The following is a 20946-nucleotide window of genomic DNA, read 5'->3' as shown; positions in this document are numbered from 1 at the left end:
ATCAAGCTCGGACGAGTACGTTCGCTCATCTCTAGTAAGGTGTGATAAAATAGTAAGGGGAGAAAAAGGTATATAAAATTCAAGTAGCAGTACATAAATACCAAAAACACATATATACAACATTGCATATATACAAAACAGACCAGGTTCACACGAGCGTGTCAGTGTAGCACATTCTGTGCGAGTGTTATACATGGAATAAGCTGTACCAATCTCTCATAGGCGGCCATGTTACCACTCACATGAATTGCGTGAAATTCGTGCGCAAAAAAAATTGCAGCATGTTTTACCTTGGCATGTATTATACACATAGACGCCATAATAGTACATGGCAATGGGTAGCACACAGCCAGTATGCAATGGCATTGCATACTGACTGCATGCCGCGAGTGTTTATCTCGCAGCCTGCATACTGCGAGATACGGTCGTGTGAGTAGGGCCTAACAATGCTAGATGCATAGATGTGTACATATCAGGAAGATATATGTGCTAGATGCAAAGATATGTAATGTTATTTGTATGTATGCAATGTTGTATACATATGTGTTTTTAATTTTTATGTCTACTGATGCTTACTTTTTATGTATGTTTCTTTCCCCTCTCCCCCTACTATTTTTTCAAACCTTACTTATTTTCCATTTTATTTCAATTATTATACGTGGCATTTTTCACAGCCGTTTCTGAAGAGGGGGCTGTGTCGCTGTAATGCATTAATACTGGCTGTTTTTAATTAAAGGGGTTGTCCCGCGCCAAAACGGGTTTTGTTTTTTTTTTTACCCCCCCCCCCCCCCCCCCCCGTTCGGCGCGAGACAACCCCGATGCAGGGGTTAAAAAAACAAACCGGAGAGTGCTTACCTGAATCCCGGCGGTCCGGCGTCTTCATACTCACCTGCTGAAGATGGCCGCCGGGGTCTGCTCCCTCCGTGGACCGCAGCTCTTCTGTGCGGTCCATTGCCGATTCCAGCCTCCTGATTGGCTGGAATCGGCACGTGACGGGGCGGAGCTACACGGAGTCGGCATTCTGCACGAGCGGCCCCATTGAAGACAGCAGAAGACCCGGACTGCGCAAGCGCGGCTAATTTGGCCATCGGAGGCCGAAAATTAGTCGGCACCATGGAGACGAGGACGCCAGCAACGGAGCAGGTAAGTATAAAACTTTTGATAACTTCTGTATGGCTCATAATTAATGCACAATGTACATTACAAAGTGCATTAATATGGCCATACAGAAGTGTGTAGACCCACTTGCTGCCGCGGGACAACCCCTTTAATTATTTAATTAAGAAGAATCGGTTAATCATATATTGTAACATCCTCTATTGATAAGAGTTGCACTTCTAAGTCCACGATTTTCAATACTTTCCTATTTACAGTACATGTAAATAATTGGATGTCTGGATATTTTTCAGTTTGTAATTCTGACAAACTGCCTCAATAATGTACAAACATCACTGCTGTACAATCGAGTACATTCTGAACGCACAGTATGGTGTCATTATGAGAGAAGAGCTTACAGGCAGCTGTTAGGCGAGAGTGATAACTACAATATAGTCTGAGAGGAACTTTTTTATTGCAAAGTTGCTAAATCAATCATATTGTTTATGCTTCACTTCTACACATAAAGAGAGCAGCAGATATACCCTTTCACAATATATAAACCAAGAACAAGAATCTGGCATGTAACAACTAGAGATGAGCGAGCGTACTCGTCCGTGCTTGATACTCGTTCGAGTATTAGGGTGTTCGAGATGCTCGTTACTCAAGACGAGCACCACGCGGTGCTCGACTCCACTACATTTCCTTCCCTGAGAAATTTGCGCGCTTTTCTGGCCAATAGAAACACAGGGAAGGCATTACAACTTCCTCCTGTGACATTCCAGCCCTATCCCACCCCCCTGCAGTGAGTGGCTGGGGAGATCAGATGACACCCGAGTATTTAAATCTGCCCCGCCCGCGGCTCCCACAGATGCATGCTGACAGAGATCAGGGAAAGTGCTGTCTTGCTGTATCTGCTATAGGGAGAGTGTTAGGTGTTATATTCGTCTTCAAGAACCCCAACGGTCCTTCTTAGGGCCACATCTGACCTTGGGCAGTACTGTTGAGGCTGCTTTTAGCAGTGTTGCACTTTTTTTTTTTTTGTTTATCGGGCGTGCAGACCATAGCGTTCTCAGTCTGCAGTCATTTTACAGAGTATAGGGGCAGTACTGGTGAGGCAGGGAAAGACGTATACTGGCTATATAGGCAGTGGGCTTTTTCCCAAAAAGTGGAAAAATATACTATATTTGGCCTGGCAGTGACCATCTTCAGATTACGCCATGTCTGCTGGGGGAGTAGTCGGTGATTAATACCCAGCCTTGCACATAATTGTTTCCTGGCTCTGCTGTGCGTTCCGTAAGCGAAGTCAGCCTCCAACCACAGGCAAATCCAAATACAGTGTATATCAGAGGCAGTGGGCTTTTTCCCAAAAAGTGGAAAAATATACTATATTTGGTCTGGCAGTGACCGTCTTCAGTTTACGCCGTGTCTGCTGGGGGGAGTAGTCGGTGATTAATACCCAGTCTTGCGCATAATTGTTTCCTGGCTCTGCTGTGCGTTCCGTAAGCGAAGTCAGCCTCCAACCACAGGCCAATAAGCGGCACATTTAATTACAGCATTCTGTTTCTGCTCTACTCGTAATACACCATGCTGAGGGGTAGGGGTAGGCCTAGAGGACGTGGACGAGGACGCAGAGGCCCAAGTCAGGGTATGGGCTCAGGCCGAGCTCCTGGTCCAGGTGTATCGCAGCCGACTGCTGCGGGATTAGGAGAGAGGCAAGTTTCTGGGGTCCCCAGATTCATCTCATAATTAATGGGTCCACGCAGTAGACCTTTATTAGAAACTGAGCAGTGTGAGCAGGTCCTGTCGTGGATGGCAGAAAGTGCATCCAGCAATTTATCAACCACACAGTCTTCTACGCCGTCCACAGCTGCAACTCTGAATCCTCTGACTGCTGCTCCTCCTTCCTCCCAGCCTCCTCACTCCATGCAAATGACACATTCTGAGGAGCAGGCAGACTCCCGGGAACTGTTCTCGGGCCCCTGCCGAGATTGGGCAGCAATGGTTCCTCTCCCACCGGAGGAGTTTGTCGTGACCGATGCCCAACCTTTGGAAAGTTCCCGGGGTCCGGGGGATGAGGCTGGGGACTTCCGGCAACTGTCTCAAGAGCTTTCAGTGGGTGAGGAGGACGATGACGATGAGACACAGTTGTCTATCAGTGAGGTAGTAGTAAGGGCAGTAAGTCCGAGCGAGGAGCGCACAAAGGATTCGGAGGAAGAGCAGCTGGACGATGAGGTGACAGACCCCACCTGGATTGCTAAGCCTACTGAGGACAGGTCTTCAGAGGGGGAGGCAAGTGCAGCAGCAGGGCAGGTTGGAAGAGGCAGTGCGGTGGCCAGGGGTAAAGGCAGGGCCAGACCAAATAATCCACCAACTGTTTCCCAAAGCGCCCCCTCGCGCCATGCCACCCCGCAGAGGCCGAGGTGCTCAAAGGTGTAGCAGTTTTTCACTGAGAGTGCAGACGACCGACGAACTGTGGTGTGCAAGGTTTGTCGCGCCAAGATCAGCCGGGGAGCCACCACCACCAGCCTCACCACCACCAGCATGCGCAGGCATATGATGGCCAAGCACCCCACAAGGTGGGACGAAGGCCGTTCACCGCCTCCAGTTTGCACCGCTGCCTCTCCCCCTGTGCCCCAACCTGCCACTGAGATCCAACCCCCCTCTCAGGACACAGGCACGACCGTCTCCCGGCCTGCACCCACACACTCACCTCTGCTATCCTCGGCCCCATCCAGCAATGTCTCTCAGCGCAGCGTCCAGCCGTCGCTAGCGCAACTGTTTGAGCGCAAGCACACCCGCACGCTCAAGCGTTAACGTGCACATAGCCAAATTGATCAGCCTGGAGATGCTGCCGTATAGGCTTGTGGAAATGGAGGCTTTCAAAAACATGATGGTGGCGGCGGCCCCGCGCTACTCAGTTCCCAGTCGCCACTGCTTTTCCCGATGTGCCGTCCCAGCCCTGCACGACCACGTCTCCCGCAACATTGTACGCGCCCTCACCAACGCGGTTACTGCCAAGGTCCACTTAACAATGGACACGTGGACAAGCACAGGCGGGCAGGGCCACTATATCTCCTTGACGGCACATTGGGTGAATTTAGTGGAGGCTGGGACCGAGTCAGAGCCTGGGACCACTCATGTCCTACCCACCCCCAGAATTGCGGGCTCCAGCTCGGTGCTGGTATCTGCGGCGGTGTATGCTTCCTCCACTAAACCACCCTCCTGCTCCTCCTCCGCAACCTCTGTCTCGCAATCAAGATCTATCAGCAGCAGCACATTGCCAGCAGTCGGTGTCGCGCGGCGTGGCAGCACAGCGGTGGCCAAGCGACAGCAGGCCGTGCTGAAACTACACAGCTTAGGAGAGAAGAGGCACACGGCCCACAAACTGCTGCAGGGTCTGACAGAGCAGACCGACCGCTGGCTTTCGCCGCTGACCCTCCAACCGGGCATGGTCGTGTGTGACAACGTACGTAACTTGGTGGCGGCTCTGCAGCTCGGCAGCCTCACGCACGTGCCATGCCTGGCCCACGTCTTTAATTTGGTGGTTGAGCGGTTTCTGAAAATCTACCCACGCTTGTCAGACCTGCTCGGAAAGGTGCGCTGGCTCAGCGCACATTTCCGCAAGTCCAACACGGACATTGCTACCCTGTAGACCCCGCAACATCGGTTTAATCTGCCAGTGCACAGACTGCTGTGCGACGTGCCCACACGGTGGAACTCTACGCTCCACATGTTGGCCAGGCTCTATGAGCAGCGTAGAGCTATAGTGGAATACCAACTCCAACATGGGCGGCGTAGTGGGAGTCAGCCTCCTCAATTCTTTACAGAAGAGTGGGCCTGGTTGGCAGACATCTGCCAGGTCCTTGGAAACTTTGAGGAGTCTACCCAGATGGTGAGCGGCGATGCTGCAATCATTAGCGTCACCATTCCTCTGCTATGCCTCTTGAGAAGTTCCCTGCAAAGCATAAAGGCAGATGCTTTGCGCTAGGAAACGGAGGCGGGGGAAGACAGTATGTCGCTGGATAGTCATAGCACCCTCATGTCTATATCTCAGCGCGTTTTGGAGGAGGAGGAGGAGGGGGAGGAGCATAAGGAGGAGAGGGAAGAGACAGCCGGGCACACTGCTGAGGGTACCCATGCTACTTGCCTGTCATCCTTTCAGCGTGTATGGCCTGATGAGGAGGAGGAGAAGGAGGAGGAGGAGGAGGATCCTGAAAGGGATCTTCCTAGTGAGGACAGCCATATGTTGCGTACAGGTACCCTGGGACACATGGCTGACTTCATGTTAGGATGCCTTTCTCGTGACCCACACGTTACACGCATTCTGGCCACTACGGATTACTGGGTGTACACACTGCTCAACCCACGGTATAAGGAGAACCTTTCCACTCTCATACCCGAAGAGGAAAGGGGTTCGAGAGTGATGCTATACCACAGGACCCTGGTGGACAAACTGATGGTAAAATACTCATCCAACAGCGCTTGTGGCAGAAGGCGCAGTTCCGAGGGCCAGGTAGCAGGGGAGGCGCGGAGATCAGGCAGCATGTACAGCGCAGGCAGGGGAACACTCTCCAAGGCCTTTGACAGCTTTATGGCTCTCCAGCAAGACTGTGTCACCGCTCCCCAGTCAAGGCTGAGTCGGCAGGAGCACTGTAAAAGGATGGTGAGGGAGTACGTAGCCGATCGCACAACCATCCTCCGTGACGCCTCTGCTCCCTACAACTACTGGGTGTCGAAGCTGGACACGTGGCCTGAACTCGCGCTGTATGCCCTGGAGGTGCTTGCTTGTCCTGCGGCTAGCGTCTTGTCAGAGAGGGTGTTTAGTGTGGCTGGGGGAATCATCACAGATAAGCGTACCCGCCTGTCAACCGACAGTGCCGACAGGCTTACACTCATAAAGATGAACAAAGCCTGGATTTCCCCAGACTTCTCTTCTCCACCAGCGGACAGCAGCGGTACCTAAACAATACGTAGGCTGCACCCACGGATGGAAGCATCGTTCTCTATCACCATAAAAAACGGGGACCTTTTAGCTTCATCAATCTGTGTATAATATTCATCCTCCTCCTCCTGCTCCTCCTCCTGAAACCTGACGTAATCACGCAGAACAGGCAATTTTTCTTAGGCCCACAAGGCTCAATCATATTACTTTTGTAAACAGTGTTTATACGTTTCAATTCTCATTAAAGCGTTGAAACTTGCACCTGAACCAATTTTTATTTTAACTGGGCTGCCTCCAGGCCTAGTTACAAATTAAGCCACAGTAACCAAAGCGATTAATGGGTTTCACCTGCCCTCTTGGTTGGGCATGGGCAATTTTTCTGAGGTACATTAGTACTGTTGGTACACCAATTTTTTGGGGCTCTCGCCTACAGTGTAATCCAATTAATTTTTATGGGCTTCGCCTGCACTCATGGTACAGCAAGGTGCGTGGGGTAGGCCTACACTTTTGCTACATAAATGTAGCTGGGGCCTTGTCTATACTGCAACTACTGAAATGTGAAAGATACTGTTATCTCCCTAAACTGCTGCAACGGGAATGTTACTGTGGCCTGTCTTGACTGCTACTACTACTGAAATGGAACTAATACTGTGCTCCCCCTATACTGCTACTTCGGAATTGTTACTGGGGCCTGTCTAGACTGCTACTATTACTGAAATGAAACTAAGACTGTGCTCCCCCTATACTGCTGCTTCGGAATTGTTACTGGGGCCTGTCTTGAGTGCTACTATTACTGAAATGGAACTAAGACTGTTCTGCCCCTATACTGCTGCTTCGGAAATGTTACTGGGGCCTGTCTTGAGTGCTACTATTACTGAAATGGAACTAAGACTACTCTCCCCCTATACTGCTACTTCGGAATTGTTACTGGGGCCTGTCTAGACTGCTACTATTACTGAAATGAAACTAAGACTGTGCTCCCCCTATACTGCTGTTTCGGAATTGTTACTGGGGCCTGTCTTGAGTGCTACTATTACTGAAATGGAACTAAGACTGTTCTCCCCCTATACTGCTGCTTCGGAAATGTTACTGGGGCCTGTCTTGAGTGCTACTATTACTGAAATGGAACTAAGACTGCTCTCCCCTCATACTGCTACTTCGGAATTGTTACTGGTGCCTGTCTAGACTGCTACTATTACTGAAATGAAACTAAGACTGTGCTTCCCCTATACTGCTGCTTCGGAATTGTTACTGGGGCCTGTCTGGACTGCTGCTACTACTACTGAAATGGAACTAATACTGTGCTCCCCCTATAATGCTGCTAGTGATATGTTACTGGGGCCTGTCCCTAATGTTACTAATTCTGGGCTCTGCCTATACCACTGCTAATGCTATGTCACTGGGGTGTGGAAACGGAGGCTTCCCAAAAACATGATGGCGGCGGGGCCATTTCCCACCAACGCGGTTACTGTTAAGGTGCATATAACCACGGACATGTGGAGAGGACACGTAGTGCCTCAAAAACATCCCCCTCCACCTCCAACAATGAAAACATTCTTGACAAATACCTTTGCATTGGTCCGCCTGGTGGCAGTCCAAGAATTTCACCTTTAACGACACACAAGAGAGCCCCCCCCACCATGCCCCGGCCACGGCCCACTTAATCCTGGCCACATTCCGAAAACCAACTAAATAAAACCGCGCTACTAGGTCCGCAGTCGCCACCACATTCCCACCAACGCGGTTACTGTTAAGGTGCATATAACCACGGACACGTGGAGAGGACACGTAGTGCCTCAAAAACATCCCCCTCCTCCTCCAATAATGAAAACATTCTTGGCAAATACCTTTGCATTGGTCCGTCTGGTGGCAGTCCAAGAATTTCACCTTTAACGACACAACAAGAGAGCCCCCCCACCATCCCCCCGCCACGGCCCACTTAATCCTGGCCACATTCCGAAAACCAACTAAATAAAACCGCGCTACTAGGTCCGCAGTCACCACCACATTCCCACCAACGCGGTTATTGTTAAGGTACATATTACCAGTCTGACTGGGGCATGCACTGTGAGCCTAAGCCCACCTGTATTGTATCTGAAGTTAGCTCTGTTGTCCAGGGCACTGCAATGGGATTTGTTTATGTACCGCCGGTGGGTTCCAGGGAGCCACCCATGCTTTGGGTCCACACGGACTTCACATTAGGGATTTGTACCTGCCTGTGTCTATGTATTAAAAACCCCGGTCAGACTGGGGCATGCAGTGTGGGCCGAAGCCCACCTGCATTTAATCTGACGTTACCTCAGATGTGCTGGGCAATGCAATGGGATTTATTTATGTAACGCCGGTGGCTTCCTGGGACCCACCCATGCTGTCGGTCCACACGGAGTTGTACCTGCCTGTGTCTACTTATAAAGAACCCCAGTCTGACTGGGGCATGCAGTGTGGGCCAAAGCCCAGCTGTATTTAATCTGACGTTAGCTCTACTATCCGGGGCACTGCATTGGGACAAATTACAGGATCAATACAGTGCTAATGAGACGTGCACAGCTACGCTAGCATTGGAGTCCGCTGTAGGCACGTGATTGCTGAGGGTTTGTGCAGAGGCCTATGTCCTGGGTGCAGTGAAAGTCCGCTTTCAGCCTAGGATTGCTGAATCTGTGGGCCGAGGCCTATGCCGTGGGCGCGGTGCAAGTCTGCCATGTTTGGCCGCTCAGATCAATTTTTTGTTCATGTCTTGGGTTTCCTAGGACCCACCTATGCTGTTAGTGCAAACTTAGTTCCCATTGCGGTGTTTGACCTGTCTGGCACAAAGGCACTGACTGACTTGGGTAGGGGGCAGAGCGCAGACGGCTTTCCCCTTGCAGTGTGGATTGAGCTATGCGACACCTTGACAGAATGAATACTGTGTGGCACATGGATTCCCCATTGCTATGCCCACGTCTGCAGCTCCTGACGGAGGTGGCACAGGATTGGAGTTCTCATTGCTTCTGTACAGCATTGTGGGCTATCGCCTGGCCCCTTTTAAAGAGGGTCGCTGCCTGGCCCTGCCAACCCTCTGCAGTGTGTGCCTCTGGTTCCTCCTCATGGCAGACGCACTTATAAATAGACATGAGGGTGGTGTGGCTATGAGGCCAGAGTGTGGCATGAGGGCAGCTGAAGGCTGCGCAGGGACACTTTGGTGTGCGCTGTGGACACTGGGTCGTGCGGGGGGGGGGGGGGGCAGCATGTAACCCAGGAGAAGTGGCAGCAGAGTGTCATGCAGGCAGTGATTGTGCTTTGTTGGAGGTAGTGTGGTGCTTAGCTAAGGTATGCCTTACTAATGAGGGTTTTTCAGAAGTAAAAATTGTTGGGAGGGGGGGGGGCCCACTCTTGCCACTATTGTGGCTTAATAGTGGGACCTGGGAACTTGAGATGCAGCCCAACATGTAGCCCCTCGCCTGCCCTATCCGTTTCTGTGTCGTTCCCGTCACTTTCTTGAATTTCCCAGATTTTCACAAATGAAAACCTTAGTGAGCATCGGCGATATACAAAAATGCTCAAGTCGCCCATTGACTTCAATGGGGTTCATTACTCGAAACGAACCCTCGAGCATCGCGGAAAGTTCGACTCGAGTAACGAGCACCCGAGCATTTTGGTGCTCGCTCATCTCTAGTAACAACACAAAATGTCCATTTGTTCATATTTTCTATACCAATTATAGCATGGTGTTGTATTTATACACAACAATCTGTGCAAGTGGCTATATCTTGTTGTCTTGTATTGTTTTCTGCAAATCTTAAGGGCATGTCCATATGGGACGGACTGTCCGCACAGAAAATCCATGGGATTTACAGTAGCAGCAAAGTGGATGAGAATTTAAATATCTCATCCACACCAGTGGAAATAATCCACTGCAGAGAATATCCCGCGGAATAGATTTTGGATCTGCAGCATGCCAATTATAGCAGCGGATTTTAAGTGCAGATTATACCTCTTTAAATGAGGGGGTGAATTCTGAACCAAAATCTGCATTAAAATCCATAACAAAATTGTGCGGTTTTGATGCAGATTTTGCACTGCAGATCTGCAGTGGAATGTCTACTGCAGACTTTCCAGAGCAAATTCTGCCCCATGTGGACATATCCTAAAAGGGGATGTACCAGAAAATATTGTTTATAGTTAAATCCAGCCCATAATTATAAACATTTTTGTACTTACACATCTTAAAAAATGTTTAGATAACCAGATATTCCAAACTAATGTTAGAATATTGCTATAATAGCGCCACCTACTAAAAGGTTCCCTGATGGTCACTCCTGATCAGTATTGCTTCTCTCTCTGATCCACTGGGTATTTGAAGGGATCCCTGGTATGGTGAGTCGCTGCTTTTGAGACTTCACCATCTTCTCTGTTTGTCAGTAGAGATGCTGAACAATTGCAATAACGCTGTATCACTCTCATTACTTGCCCAGGAACTCTTCTGACATCAGAGAAGATACTGCAACTTCAGAAGCAGCTGCTAAACACACTAGAAATCCTTCCACATAGGAGCAGAGACAGAAGCAAAACTGAGCATGTGTGACCCCTTGGGAACATTTACAGAGGTGGACACAGAACAGAAACAGCAGGTGGCACTATTCTAACCGTAAGTACAAAAAAATCGTAATAATTATAGGCTGGATTTAATTATAAAGGATATTCTTCATGGGGCAACTTTAGTTTGGTATGAACGAGTCAAAAAACGTACAAAAACTTTCTTTTCGTATTGTACAAGTGATATAATATGTGACTTTATATTGGTAATTCTAAGTGTTAGATCCTTTCAATATTTTGTAATATGCATAATTGCTTCATCTGCAGTAATTGTTATACTTAATAAAAAAAATGAATATTGTAAAATGTTGAGTCCATACTGTTTGTGGTATTTTTTTTAAATTATTTTAACCTTACAAAAAATAGATTTAGTCAAATCTAATCTTTTTAACATCTATGTAAAATCTGTGCTAACAATAAACTGATGCCACTGTATCAGTAACTTTAGATTGTAATGCAGTTGGTGTGGACCTAGTATGTCACTGTCTGGTTTGGCTTTGGGCTACTCTTGAGGGATGCTCTAAAGGGTCCCCTGGTTTTCACTTTTTCTAACTTCTTGAGAAATCTGGTGTTAGCTGCAGGAAATCTCTAAGTCATTTTCCCAGGATTTGTCCCAGTACGGTAACAAATGACCAAAGTAGGACAAAAGGCACTGGAGCATGATACCAAAGGGACAGGGCAAGAATGTAGTCAGATTAACTGGCCAAGGATCAGGCAAGCTGTAGTTAGAAAACAGGTAGAGATCAGTCCAGGCAGAGTCCGAGAAAGCTGGATTTACAGGCAGGGGTTAATTGTGGAACACCAAGAACCTTTTGCTGAGGCATGCGCCATTTAGCAAAAGGTGCCTGAAATAACCTGAAAAGGGCAAGAATAAGTTGGGGTCAGGAAAACTAGATGCACAATGGCCCTTTGAGAGGTGGGCTGAGCATAAGCGCATGCCCTACGAGTCTGGACAGGGACAGAATGAGGTGCTTGCTGCACAACAGATGGTGATGACGGTAACAGGGACCAATGGCAGAAGAAGGTGAGAGAAGAGGCTGCTAGTCATGGTCAGTGGTGGTTACATAGGTAAATAGATGCTGCTACAATTGCCTAAGTGAGAATTACTGGAGATCTTTAGTTTAGACTTCACCTAACTGAAACATGCAACAAAGTGTAAATTATATATGTATACTAGCTGATATACCCGGCTTTACCCAAGTTAATTTGATACAGGTGTTTACGTGTTGTTCGCACAGAAAATTTTATGAAGTCAAGGTTACTTTAGAGTAACCGGGGAATAAAATATGTATACATTTAGAGAAGCGTTAGATTCTCCTCAGGCTGCATGTACTGATGTTCCTCTGCAGAATGTGCCACCCCTCCCACTTTCCTCATTTAGGATCAAAAGAATGCTCATACCAAAATTCACCCTTGTAAGACATCGGGAAATTACATTATAAAGGGATACACTTACTTTTGCAATTAGCATTGAATAATCGAGTTGTGGCCCCTTTACTTTTCCCATTTAGGACCTAAAGAATGGTCATGCCATATATATCTCCTTTTTGCTTGACCTAAAATAAGTCCATAATATTACATTGAGACAGAGATATCTCCATCTGTTGCCCCCACCACTGTAAGAGTATTTCCACATATACACCAGCCCACTGGAGCAATGTCTCTTTATTTATTTCTGGTTCAGAGGGTGGTATAATGTAGTGACAAAATAAAATTCGATGATTAACTGTAGCCAAATTTGCCTCACAGGAAAAAAATTGCCATTAGTCGTTAGTTAAATTCTGACATTGTTTATGATGACAGCTTTCCAACTCTTCCCCAATGGCAAATGTCGGGAGAGATAAACATGGGGCAGTTGGATTTAATCTGCCTGATCACTTGGAGGTAAGCTGCTATCAAACGTGTCTGGTAGCGATTCTCTCTCCTTGTGTATATTCAGACAACATGTACATTTGGCTGAGCCAAGTGTATATGAGTATGCAGATGTTGGGCAAATGTTTGGCTGACAAATGTGCAGCTTAATGAATTGTGTATTCTTTGCCCTTAACCCTATCAAGGGAGTATGGACTTTTTCCACAGGGAATTCCCAGGTTGCTACTCCTGGAGAAGGTTTTCTTACAGCAATGGCAGATAAGCGCAAGAGTTGGAGTTCCCAAATCGTGGTACAGAGGTGGCAGGAATTGTAGTTAAGCAGAAGTTGGTGCAGTCAACGGACAAGAGAACAAGGTCAGTAAAACAAGCAGTTGTAAGTGTAAACGACGGGAACATATACACACTGGAACAGACTGGAACTAAATGGATCTTATAGCTCATTTCAGAATTGTGTAGGAAGGATGCTTATGAGGATTTGGGCACATGGGGATTTGCTGGGCACTATAGCATGCACTGGCCCTTCAAGAGACACATGCACAATTCAGCAACAGAATGGCAATAGAGAGCAGAACACTGTCCGACAAGAGGGGTGAGCTGGTGTATCGTTACATATTGCACATTCCATTACTACCTCTTGTGCTAAGGCATTCCATAGGAGGCAATATTACATTTGTATCACAGATTTTATCACTCCTTTGTTCAATAATTAAATGAAAATGTATACCATTTGTATCTAACTTTTTTAGTTTCTCTATCAAAGTCACAAGCTGTTTGTACCAGTTAAGTGTGCCTGTTCATAGGATCTTCCAGCCAATCACATATAGTAGATTGGCAGTGCTTGTGAGATTGTTGAATGTGGCGTCATGATGACCCAGGAACATTGTAACATAAAGAACCACTGTACTTGATGTTTTCTATAGATATTTTTTAGTCCACAAATGTGTTGGTAACCAGCATGGGTATGGCAAGTCAACATCCATGTAAGCCCCATTAATGAACAGACCTTCTGTACAGTCACTATATGCACACTATAACTACTTACCTCCAGAGATGGTAAAATAGCAGTGGTATGTTAAGTCCAAGAGTAACCCATTCAGCGGCACACATAAACATGAGACAGAAGAGGCCATGAATGCAATATTCCGGTACTACAAGCTGGCAGAAAGATAAAAACAGTATGAGAAACATGATGTAATGGTCAGGGAAAGATAGAATGACACTCAAGAACAAAATAGAGGATGACATAGTGTTTTTATACTTGCTACTGCATAAATTAAACATACATTTCATGATCAGGATGTAGGTGGAATTGTTAAACTAGCAAGCATTAAGTGTGCCAGAGAAATGTTGCAAGAGCTCTAAGGGTATATTCACTTCTTGCCTGAGGACATTTTCCCCCATAGACCTGAATAAAGCTGAGGTTACACAGCTGCTATACATTGATACAGAATTGACCTCTGTGTTTCTCATAGAGAAATATTAAGGTTGCATTGTGATGGCAGAGGCGCACGGGTGCCAATAGGTTGCCATGTCGTCCTAGCATAAAACATATGTCTGACAGCTGTGGTCATGTTTCTCTTAATTAACAGACACGTCTCATTCACTCACACCGATCTTCTTCCTTACTATGGATCATAATTTAATCTCCCAAATCTCCTGCCATATGCAGCCCGTTGTCCCCTTGGTAGCTTTCTAACATATAGGCTTTGCATGCTTCCTCCACCTTTTAAGACAATAATCAAGTACCCACTTGCTTGACATTCAGTTTTTATTATATAGCCCCCCTTCCTTACAGTCCCCTGACTAGTTGAGATTGTTCACGGAAATGTGCCAGATGCAGTCCATGGACGAGAGTGGAGCTATTTTTGGAAGAAAGCAGTCATGTTCGGCTAATCTTATAAAACTCCTTTAAGTTTTTATTGCTCCCCCCTTTGTAAAGTGCTTAAAGCACACATGTTAGCACAAGGCCCACGGAACGAATTTGGCGCACCGCCTCATTTTATGTGGCCTGCTGGCTATGCATTAACCTTTAGAGGGGTTATGCAGGCAGTAACTGTCATGATACAGTGAGGTTGGAGTGGAAGCGCTGCTCTGACCGTTGTGTAGTGGCCGATGCTTATAATTGCAGGTGCAGCTCTCATTGAAATCAGTGGCACCCCAGCCTGCAATTACACGTGCAGCTCCCATTGATGTAAAGGAATTCTTCTCTGGCGGCGCAGTTCAGAGTATGTGACTGATGACTCCTCCTAACCATGACGTCTGTGCCAATGTGAGAGGTCAGCAGTCACAGCCTTTGCACTGTGCCGCTAGACTGGAGTTGCAGGCAGGGTGAGTGTAAAGCCTGCAGGGATGCTGCCCGGCCAGAGGCCAATAAAGGGGTTGCTGTTGGCCTCTGGCTGAACAGCATCCCTGGGACTACTATGGGAGTCATATTACTAGTGGGGCCAATATAGGGTACATTATTACTATTGCGGCCACTATGGGGGTCATTGTTATTACTGGGACCACTATGGATGACACTGTTATTACGAGGCCACTATGTGGGTCACTTACTACTGTAGCCACTATGGGGCCACTATTAATCCTGGGACCACTATGGGGGTCACTTACTACTGTAGCCACTATGGGGGCCACTATTAATCCTGGGACCACTATGCGGGTCACTCTCAATACTGTGGCCACTATGGGGGGTCACTAATACTACTGGGACCGCTGTGAACTGCAAGGCACAACAAGGAGTAGATGCCCCCTGTGCTGGGACTTAACATATGGTATATGATTTATGTTGATGTGACATTTTGAAGAGCTAGGTCTGATGGGTAGTAAGGACAAATGCTTAATGTATGGCTAGACGCCAAATAGTCAGGATTTAATTTGTTCCTGTGTGGTGGCTATGTGTGAAGTGCTATATAAAACTGCTGCGATGCAATAAACCTTGCAGAAGCCAGTTTGAAGAAAGTTTCTGATTATAGACTAAGATCCTAAATAGAGATGAGCGAACGTACTCATCCGAGCTTGATACTCGTTCGAGTATTAGCGTGTTCGAGATGCTCGTTACTAGAGGCGAGCACCACGCGATGTTCGAGTTACTTTCACTTTCATCTCTGAGACGTTAGCGCGCTTTTCTGGCCAATAGAAAGACAGGGAAGGCATTACAACTTCCCCCTGCGACGTTCAAGCCCTATACCACCCCCCTGCAGTGAGTGGCTGGCGAGATCAGGTGTCACCCGAGTATATAAATCGGCCCCTCCCGCGGCTCGCCACAGATGCATTCTGACAGAGATCAGGGAAAGTGCTGCTGGTGCCGGAGCTGCTATAGGGAGAGCGTTAGGAGTGATTTTAGGCTTCAAGAACCCCAACGGTCCTTCTTAGGGCCACATCTGACCGTGTGCAGTACTGTTGAGGCTGCTTTTAGCAGTGTTGCACAATTTTTTTTTTGTATATCGGGCGTGCAGAGCATTGCGTCCGCAGTCTGCAGTCATTGTACAGAGTATAGGGCCAGTACTGGTCAGGCAGGGAAAGAGATATTCAGGCTATATAGGCAGTGGGCTTTTTCCAAAAAATTGGGGAAAAATACTATATGTGGGCTGCCTGTGACCGTCTTCAGTTTACTGCGTGTCTGCTGGGGGTAGTAGTCCTAATTAATACGCAGCTAAGCGTTACAGCAGGCTTGCGCAAAATTGTTTCCTGGATCTGCTGTCTCTGTTACATCAGCGCCGTCATCCCACCAGAGGGAAACAGTATACATAATATTATACGCTACCTACAGTATCTATCGGCTGGGGGTAGTAGTCCTAATTAATACGCAGCTAAGCGTTACAGCAGGCTTGCGCAAAATTGTTTCCTGGATCTGCTGTCTCTGTTACATCAGTGCCGTCATCCCGCCAGAGGGAAACAGTATACATATTATTATACGCTGCCTACAGTATCTATCTGCTGGGGGTAGTAGTCCTAATTAATACGCAGCTAAGAATTACAGCAGGCTTGCGCAAAATTGTTTCCTGGATCTGCTGTCACTGTTACATCAGCGCCGTCATCCCGCCAGAGGGAAACAGTATATATAATATTATACGCTGCCTACAGTATCTATCTGCTGGGGGTAGTAGTCCTAATTAATACGCAGCTAAGGGTTACAGCAGGCTTGCGCAAAATTGTTTCCTGGATCTGCTGTCTCTGTTACATCAGCGCCGTCATCCCGCCAGAGGGAAACAGTATACATAATATTATACGCTGCCTACAGTATCTATCTGCTAGGGGTAGTAGTCCTAATTATTACGCAGCTAAGCGTTACGGCAGGCTTGCGCAAAATTGTTTCCTGGATCTGCTGTCTCTGTTACATCAGCGCCGTCATCCCGCCAGAGGGAAACAGTATACATAATATTATACGCTGCCTACAGTATCTATCTGCTGGGGGTAGTAGTCCTAATTAATACGCAGCTAAGCGTTACAGCAGGCTGGCGCAAAATTGTTTCCTGGATCTGCTGTCTTTGTTACATCAGCGCCGTCATCCCGCCAGAGGGAAACAGTATACATAATATTATACGCTGCCTAAAGCATCTATCTGCTGGGGGTAGTAGTCCTAATTAATATGCAGCTAAGCGTTACAGCAGGCTTGCGCAAAATTGTTTTCTGGATCTGCTGCCTCTGTTACATCAGCACCGTCATCCCGCCAGAGGGAAACAGTATACATAATATTATACGCTGCCTACAGTATCTATCTGCTGGGAGTAGTAGTACTAATTAATACGCAGCTAAGCGTTACAGCAGGCTTGCGCAAAATTGTTTCCTGGATCTGCTGTCTCTGTTACATCAGCGCTGTCATCCCGCCAGAGGGAAACAGTATACATAATATTATACGCTGCCTACAGTATCTCTCTGCTGGGGGTAGTAGTCCTAAATAATACGCAGCAAAGCGTTACAGCATGCTTGCGCAAAATTGTTTCCTGGATCTGCTGTCTCTGTTACATCAGCGCCGTCATCCCGCCAGAGTAAAACAGTATACATAATATTATACTCTACCTACACTATCTATCTGCTGGGGGTAGTAGTCCTACTTAATACGCAGCTAAGCGTTACAGCAGGCTTGCACAAAATTGTTTCCTGGATCTGCTGCCTCTGTTACATCAGCGCCGTCATCCCGCCAGAGGGAAACAGTATACATAATATTATACGCTGCCTACAGTATCTATCTGCTGGGGGTAGTAGTCCTAATTAATACGCAGCTAAGCGTTACAGCAGGCTGGCGCAAAATTGTTTCCTGGATCTGCTGTCTCTGTTACATCAGCGCCGTCATCCCGCCAGAGGAAAACAGTATACATAATATTGTACGCTGCCTACAGTATCTATCTGCTGGGAGTAGTAGTACTAATTAATAAGCAGCTAAACGTTACAGCAGGCTTGCGCAAAATTGTTTCCTGGATCTGCTGTCTCTGTTACATCAGCGCCGTCATCCCGCCAGAGGGAAACAGTATACATAATATTATACGCTGCCTACAGTATCTACCTGCTGGGGGTAGTAGTCCTAATTAATACGCAGCTAAGCGTTACAGCAGGCTTGCGCAAAATTGTTTCCTGGATCTGCTGTCTCTGTTACATCAGCGCTGTCATCCCGCCAGAGGGAAACAGTATACATAATATTATACGCTGCCTACAGTATCTCTCTGCTGGGGGTAGTAGTCCTAATTAATACGCAGCAAAGCCTTACAGCAGGCTTGCGCAAAATTGTTTCCTGGATCTGCTGTCTCTGTTACATCAGCGCCGTCATCCCGCCAGAGGGAAACAGTATACATAATATTATACGCTGCCTACAATATCTATCTGCTGGGGGTAGTAGTCCTAATTAATACGCAGCTAAGCGTTACAGCAGGCTGGCGCAAAATGGTTTCCTGGATCTGCTGTCTCTGTTACATCAGCGCTGTCATCCCGCCAGAGGGAAACAGTATACATAATATTATACGCTGCCTACAGTATCTATCTGCTGGGGGTAGTAGTCCTAATTAATACGCAGCTAAGCGTTACAGCAGGCTGGCGCAAAATTGTTTCCTGGATCTGCTGTCTCTGTTACATCAGCGCCGTCATCCCGCCAGAGGGAAACAGTATACATAATATTGTACGCTGCCTACAGTATCTATCTGCTGGGGGTAGTAGTCCTAATTAATACGCAGCTAAGCGTTACAGCAGGCTGGCGCAAAATTGTTTCCTGGATCTGCTGTCTCTGTTACATCAGCGCCGTCATCCCGCCAGAGGGAAACAGTATACATAATATTATACGCTGCCTACAGTATCTATCTGCTAGGGGTAGTAGTCCTAATTATTACGCAGCTAAGCGTTACCGCAGGCTTGCGTAAAATTGTTTCCTGGATCTGCTGTCTCTGTTACATCAGCCCCGTCATCCCGCCAGAGGGAAACAGTATACATAATATTATACGCTGCCTACAGTATCTATCTGCTGGGGGTAGTAGTCCTAATTAATACGCAGCTAAGCGTTACAGCAGGCTGGCGCAAAATTGTTTCCTGGATCTGCTGTCTCTGTTACATCAGCGCCGTCATCCCGCCTGAGGGAAACAGTATACATAATATTATACGCTGCCTAAACCATCTATCTGCTGGGGGTAGTAGTCCTAATTAAAATGCAGCTAAGCGTTACAGCAGGCTTGCGCAAAATTGTTTTCTGTATCTGCTGCCTCTGTTACATCAGCGCCGTCATCCCGCCAGAGGGAAACAGTATACATAATATTATACGCTGCCTACAGTATCTATCTGCTGGGAGTAGTAGTACTAATTAATACGCAGCTAAGCGTTACAGCAGGCTTGTGCAAAATTGTTTCCTGGATCTGCTGTCTCTGTTACATCAGCGCTGTCATCCCGCCAGAGGGAAACAATATACATAATATTATACGCTGCCTACAGTATCTATCTGCTGGGGGTAGTAGTCCTAATTAATACGCAGCTAAGCGTTACAGCAGGCTTGCGCAAAATTGTTTCCTGGATCTGCTGTCTCTGTTACATCAGCGCCGTCATCCCGAAAGAGGGAAATAGTATACATAATATTATATGCTGCCTACAGTATCTCTCTGCTGGGGGTAGTAGTCCTAATTAATACGCAGCAAAGCGTTACAGCAGGCTTGCGCAAAATTGTTTCCTGGATCTGCTGTCTCTGTTACATCAGCGCCGTCATCCCGCCAGAGGAAAACAGTATACATAATATTATACGCTACCTACAATATCTATCTGCTGGGGGTAGTAGTCCTAATTAATACGCAGCTAAGCGTTACAGCAGGCTTGCGCAAAATTGTTTCCTGGATCTGCTGCCTCTGTTACATCAGCGCCGTCATCCCGCCAGAGGGAAACAGTATACATAATATTATACGCTGCCTACAGTATCTGTCTGCTGGGGGTAGTAGTCCTAATTAATACGCAGCTAAGCGTTACAGCAGGCTGGCGCAAAATTGTTTCCTGGATCTGCTGTCTCTGTTACATCAGCGCCGTCATCCCGCCAGAGGGAAACAGTATACATAATATTGTACGCTGCCTACAGTATCTATCTGCTGGGGGTAGTAGTCCTAATTAATACGCAGCTAAGCGTTACAGCAGGCTGGCGCAAAATTGTTTCCTGGATCTGCTGTCTCTGTTACATCAGCGCCGTCATCCCGCCAGAGGGAAACAGTATACATAATATTATACGCTGCCTACAGTATCTATCTGCTGGGGGTAGTAGTCCTAATTAATACGCAGCTAAGCGTTACAGCAGGCTGGTGCAAAACTGTTTCCTGGATCTGCTGTCTCTGTTACATTAGCGCCGTCATCCCGCCTGAGGGAAACAGTATACATAATATTGTACGCTGCCTACAGTATCTATCTGCTGGGGGTTGTAGTCCTAATTAATACGCAGCTAAGCGTTACAGCAGGCTGGCGCAAAATTGTTTCCTGGATCTGCTGTCTCTGTTACATCAGCGCCGTCATCCCGCCAGAGGGAAACAGCATACATAAGATTATACGCTGCCTACATTATCTATCTGCTGGGAGTAGTAGTAATAATTAATACGCAGCAAAGCCTTACAGCAGGCTTGCGCAAAATTGTTTCCTGGATCTGCTGTCTCTGTTACATCAGCGCCGTCATCCCGCCAGAGGGAAACAGTATACATAATATTATACGCTGCCTACAATATCTATCTGCTGGGGGTAGTAGTCCTAATTAATACGCAGCTAAGCGTTACAGCAGGCTGGCGCAAAATGGTTTCCTGGATCTGCTGTCTCTGTTACATCAGCGCTGTCATCCCGCCAGAGGGAAACAGTATACATAATATTATACGCTGCCTACAGTATCTATCTGCTGGGGGTAGTAGTCCTAATTAATACGCAGCTAAGCGTTACAGCAGGCTGGCGCAAAATTGTTTCCTGGATCTGCTGTCTCTGTTACATCAGCGCCGTCATCCCGCCAGAGGGAAACAGTATACATAATA

At 47.2% G+C, this 20946-nt stretch overlaps 1 protein-coding gene across 2 annotated transcripts in view; it reads right to left on the bottom strand.

The window, feature by feature from the left end:
• CNIH2 (cornichon family AMPA receptor auxiliary protein 2) overlaps positions 1 to 20946 on the bottom strand; it is a 327207-nt gene that overhangs the window by 13366 nt on the left and 292895 nt on the right. For both annotated transcript variants that reach the window (XM_066583892.1, XM_066583893.1), the window contains one exon: positions 13527 to 13639. In XM_066583892.1, coding sequence (XP_066439989.1) covers positions 13527 to 13639 — 113 coding nt within the window. The remainder of the gene's footprint in view (positions 1 to 13526; positions 13640 to 20946) is intronic.

Source organism: Eleutherodactylus coqui, chromosome 11 (assembly GCF_035609145.1).
Source record: "Eleutherodactylus coqui strain aEleCoq1 chromosome 11, aEleCoq1.hap1, whole genome shotgun sequence".
Lineage (NCBI taxonomy): Eukaryota > Metazoa > Chordata > Amphibia > Anura > Eleutherodactylidae > Eleutherodactylus > Eleutherodactylus coqui.
Note: the sequence above shows the minus strand (reverse complement) of the source record. Positions and strands in the feature narration are given on the sequence as shown.